Below are 5,862 nucleotides of genomic sequence, written 5' to 3' on the forward strand. Positions count from 1 at the left end.
TTCTCCCAAATGAGGGTAGCGTGGTGGACTAGCAGTGACATAGTTTGGGTGAGTTGGTGAAAATGGCTGGGAAACGGGTCCATAAGTCGGTGTGTGGACAGCGGAGTAGGATCCATCGGACTCGTTGTCAGAGATGATGATCGGGCTATTGCGAGACATCCTAAATGAAAAGAAAGAGAGATGATTAGATAGGTTCTAAGGATGACGCAAAAGCACGAATAAAATATAAGGGAAAAATACACCAGAGACTAAAACAGGAAAGGTTATAGTCCTAAATTACATAATGTGGTAGGTAAGGTGGCATTCTATTGTTGGAATACGAGTAAGTCATGGCTCTTATTCTAAGAGTATAATTCCTATAGCAAAGTGTTTCTAAAGGTTTGAATGGCATAAGAATTCTAGGCATAACAAATGTAAGTGAACTTAATGCACATAGTCTAGAATGTAACGCAAATAATCAATGCCAATGAACAACTCGGTTATAGACTAGACTCACTAATGCATCCTAACTATTCATGTTAGTCACACTAATGTAACCTAGTTCTCTATAACCAGAGCTCTGATACCAACTGTAACACCCCGCCAAAATCGCCATTGACGCGGATGTTAACTCTGGTCCCAGTGCTTGGCTTGACTTCTAAGTAACAGCAGAGTTCTACAGCGGAAGCAATAAATCTAAGTACCTGAGACAAAACATGCTTAAAGAGTCAACCAAAAAGGTTGAGTGAACAACATAGGTTTAATGTATATAGTTTTAGACCACAAGATTTAGTTATCAAAAGCAAATGCTGAAAATTATGATATCGATACGTAAAAAAAGTTACCCCAGGACACCTTGAACTGTCAGTGTCGTGTAATCATTATTATGTAACCAAAGACCAACGGTCAAATGGATAGAGACGTCACTCTCAATAGCGCTATTCACAATAACTAAGCTTGCCTTTATAAGTAGCAACTAATGATATCATGGTAGGGATTTAGCATGAATCAAAGCATGTCAGCACAGTTAAACAGTTTTCAGGTACTTGTGTCTAAGCGTAAAACAGTTTGAAAGCAAGCATGTGTCTCACCCCAAAAGTTATAAAATAAGTAATAGAGAAAGTTAAAAAGCGGGGCTATGAAGTTCACCTTATTAGCAGATAGGTATTCCACGCAAGTAGTAAGTACGAAATGCGTAATCGAGGATCTCAACCTAGAGATATAATATTCGATTAGGTAATGTCCAATAGACATATAGTTTGTTTATTAATACAGTAAACTATATTAACAGTGACCATTTTCGAGAAAGTTATATGTATATAAGTGATAATATACTTAGTGTTATAAGTGTTACTATATAGGTATGCGTACATGTTATACTAATAATAGTATTATTAATTACTTTAATAATTCGACTATTATGTAAGTTATCATTATATGTTACGTGTGTGATTATATCTATGTGATACATACATATATACATTCTTTATTATCATTATCATACATTTATGTATTTATAACTATATGATACATATATGTAGTAAGTGTAGGTGGTACGTATACAATAGCGTAAGATGATACATATATATATATATATATATATATATATATATATATATATATATATATATATATATATATATATATATATATATTCTACTTCTTGTCATAGTTAGGTTTACTAACTTATTAACTTATATAATACACGTTCACACATACATGCTCACGTACATACACATACATATATACACATACATATACACGTATGTATATATTTTCATATACACATACACATATACATACAGTGTATACATGCACATACGTACGTATGCATGTATACATGCACATGTATTATTATTATTATCTTTACATGAAATCATAACCTAAATATCTTTAACATAAAATTTTAAGTTTCCAACATAATAACATGTCATAAATCAAAAATCTTTATACTTCAACATAAAATCATGAGTTTGTGTCTTAATAACTAGTAGTCTTTTAACTCTAATCAAATTGTAATCTCATCTATCCTTAATCTATTTTCGACATAAAGATCATGATCATAATTAACCCTAATCTTTTATTCATAACAATACCTTTTCATTATCTATCTCATACTCATCATTTACAAATCAAATTATTATCATTAACTACTTATTACTAACTAGTTATAACACTTGATCAAACTTTTAACCTTTAACAACATCATTAATCTTTATCTAATTAATCTCTTTATTATCATAACTCTTAACATAACATTATTACTTTAATAATCATACTTTATATACTTATTCATACACATTAATACATCATTAATAATACTTGATCATACGCATTCTTAACCCTAAACTTCTTTTACCAATCCTAATTCATAATCTTTTAATCTTTAACATTACCCATCTCAATTATCATAATCTTCTTTACACATAAATTCATAAGTTCTTATTTGTAGTTATAGCCTAAACTCCACATAAAATCATAATCATTATACATAACATGTTACTTATTAATATATTTGTATGTAATAACAGAATTAACTAGGGTTTAAGACTCCCTTACTAAGATTGAGAGTATGTATTGATGATGATGGTGTGCGAACAGGAACAGAAACAAACAGCAGCAATAGCAGGTAAATCACGACCCAGATGGAGGTCAGTTTGGGTCAGACTCACTCGCCAGAAATAGAAGACAGATGCAGCAGCAGTTAGCAGCAATACTCGATCAACCCTAAGGGTTTTCTTGGGCTGTTTGATCGACAAAAGACAGAAGAAGAAAAACAAACAACAACAATTAAAACAGCTGCTATTGTGGATCGAATGAAACAGCAGAAAACAGAAGGAACTTACAGCAGAAACTGAAGCAAAAACTCGATCTTCTTGAGCTGTTTTGGAACGAAACAAAAGGCTGGACAGGTGCTGCAACAGACGAATGCAGAAGCTGGATTACAGGTTCTTTTATCGACAGGACGGTTGAGGAACAGCAGGAGATAATCGACAATGAACTTGGAGAGAAAGCAGGTCTTTTAATCGACTAAATGCAGGTTAATAAATCCTGGATATCACGTTGGTTTTTATAGCTAACTTGGGTTTCCTAATTGCACTCTAACTCTTGAGTATTAAGGAAAGTAATTGAGTTTAACTAGGCTAAAAAGACTTGGAGATTAAGCTGCAGAATATACAGCCGAGATATACCAGACCCTTATGATCTTATTTAATTTTTTTTATACGGTTCTTTTTTTTTACTTATTTATTTATATATTATGTATTTTCTTTTATTATTATTATTATTTTTATTTATTAATATTGTAAAGATTTGGGTTACATTTATTTATTTATTAGTCCTAGTCTTTTATAAATTTTATTTGTTCCAAATAGCTTATATTAATTTGTATAGTTTATATAATAACACTTTTAAGTATTAATGTATATATATAGTTTATATTATTTATTAAGTTCTAGGGTTAGTGTTTAATATTTAATATGAAATGGTATTAGGGTTTAGTAATTAATAGGTAAGGTTAGGTTTAGGGTTTTATATCATATTAGGGTTTTATAATAATTACGATCATTTAATGAAAGTATAAATGTTCGTTGTCGAAATGGATAACAACCCTAAATCGATTACACGGAGGAACAATTGAAAAACCCTAAGGGTATTTTGGAAATTTTCATGATGGAAAAATGTGGACCCTCATGGTCCCTCATGGTCCAAGTTTGGACCCTCATCCTTTTACTACTACTACATCCTTTTCGGCTACTTGGCGGTTTGGACCCTCATGGTCCAAGTTTTCGTTCTAAGCACTCGGTTACACCATGGTAAGCGTAAAGAGAAGCGGAGAACTTTCGCTCATATTGCATTCTTCTCATTGCTTCACTTATTGTCAATGGCTCTTCGTTTCCATCTTGAAACGGATCAAATGATAGTATTTCTTGAGCTATTTCAAATGGAGAAAAGTTGAAACCATATCCAATTTCATCAGTAAACTTAAAATCAAACTCTTCTGCTTCTTCTTCATCATCTTCTTCAATTTCACTTCCACCACTTGTATGACTTGAACACGAAGCTACCGTATTATCATCAGAAAAGTTGCAGTAAGGATCGCTCGTGTTGCTAACTGGTTGGTAGCCATGCAGATCATTACAAAATTGGGTATAACGCGTATCTGAGAAATTCAGCATGTTCTCTTTGAATTCTTCGGGCTGCGCCCCATCATCATGATAATTGACAGCAGGGATATGAGTAGTCCGTGATGAAGTAAATGCAGGTACAGAATTATTTCTGGCCTCAAGCCTTCGAAGAACAAGGCTGGTAATTTTAGAGGGACAGGCAGATTTGGTTGAAAACGGTTGAGACGAATGCCGGAAATTCGTGCGAGTGTTAGCCCCACGTAGTAAGCAAGCAGCCTCATCATAGGCTCGAGCAGCTTCCTCAGCAGTGTCAAAAGTGCCTAACCATACTCTAACTTTTTGTATGGTGTCTTTTATTTCGGCAACCCATCTGCCAGATGGCCGCTGACGGACCCCTATAAATTTCTTCCTAGCTCTGCGGGGGCCACCGAAAGCTAGAAATGATTCACTCACCATTCCATCCAATGTGAAGCTTATTTCAGAACTCTGTTCTTGATAAGTAACTTGCTTTCTCTTCCTAGCCATATCTTTCTCTAAGTTTGTCTCGCTAATTTTTGAGGATTCTAATCTACTATTATTGAGTTAGTTGCTGATATGAACAGCCTATGTGTTTATATATAGATGCAGATGATGAGTTTTCAAAAGTAGTAGTTAATGAGTTGAAATGGTCATCACTCTCTGTTTATTTCATTAATTTTTTGTTTAAGGATGTTTCTCCTTTACCTATCCAACCATTAAAAATAAAAAACGAGGAAAACAGATAAAGTTTTCCCTGTTCAAGCTACCGTTTCCAATTTTTACTCGGATGTACACTGCGTAACTAATTGACGATTGAAATATAACAAATATATATTCTAAGGACATTGTTTGATGACTAAAAAAAAAGAGTCTAGTACTTCTTTGTCCTGGTTAGCCCACTATGTCCATACAAAACACAATCTGCATACGAAACTTTGCACCATTAAAAGTCAACAAAAAAAATCCCATGTTCAAGCTAGCGTTCCTAATTTTTAATAGGATGTACGCTGCCTAAGCAGTTGACTATCGAAATTAACAAATGTTTATTCTAAAGTCATAGTTTGCTGACTACAAAAGAAGAGTAGTACTCCTTTGGCCAGGTTAGTCCACTATGTCCATACAAAACACCATCTCCATACGAAACTTTGCACCATTAAAAGTCAACATATGTGACCGAAACGAGTGATCTAAGGACCGGGACCAGTCCACAACCCGGATCGTAGAAATCCTTAAAGGTCTGGTCCTAGCAATCTTTGTCAAAAGACTGGTTACTCCCAATGGTCCTCAAAAAGAGCTCTATACTACTAAGCCAGCAGCGGTTAGTATAAAGATCGGTCAAGGGCCAGTTAGGCGGTTACCTAATAAAAAGGTGAAAAAGATGGCAACATTTGTTTATTAACCCTAAAGGTTGTTGTTAACGTGCATAAAAGTGTTGTAGATAATAATTACCTTTTGACTTTAAAGTGTCGATTATTGAATTGTACAATACTTTTATATACACGTTAACCACGCGTTAGACAAATCATGTTTTTCCTTGGACTGTCTAAGCACTTAACTATTGATGTTCTAAAAATATTCAGTTTAAAGACAAATTGATTTACCTAAAGGAAAAGCCAAACAGCAACGAAATTTGTGATGTGCGCAGATATGTATGTACATGCTAATAGAAAGTGACAACCCGATTGATTCAAGTAAAATGTAACCAAAATCTGCTTGAGAACTAACGTATTGCTATCGT

At 33.7% G+C, this 5,862-nt stretch overlaps 1 protein-coding gene across 1 annotated transcript; it reads right to left on the bottom strand.

The window, feature by feature from the left end:
* Nucleotides 1-3,752: 3,752 nt before the first annotated feature.
* On the bottom strand, nt 3,753-4,631 carry LOC139868673 (ethylene-responsive transcription factor ERN1-like). The gene has a single exon (XM_071857007.1). It carries the CDS (start codon nt 4,629-4,631, stop codon nt 3,753-3,755), a length of 879 nt encoding a protein of 292 aa, XP_071713108.1.
* Nucleotides 4,632-5,862: the final 1,231 nt, after the last annotated feature.

This window comes from Rutidosis leptorrhynchoides, chromosome 9 (assembly GCF_046630445.1).
Source record: "Rutidosis leptorrhynchoides isolate AG116_Rl617_1_P2 chromosome 9, CSIRO_AGI_Rlap_v1, whole genome shotgun sequence".
In the NCBI taxonomy this organism is placed as follows: Eukaryota; Viridiplantae; Streptophyta; class Magnoliopsida; order Asterales; family Asteraceae; genus Rutidosis; species Rutidosis leptorrhynchoides.

Excerpts from the sequence above, each read along its gene's own strand:
- LOC139868673 (XM_071857007.1), bottom strand. The coding sequence starts at position 4,631 with ATGGCTAGGAAGAGAAAGCAAGTTACTTATCAAGAACAGAGTTCTGAA.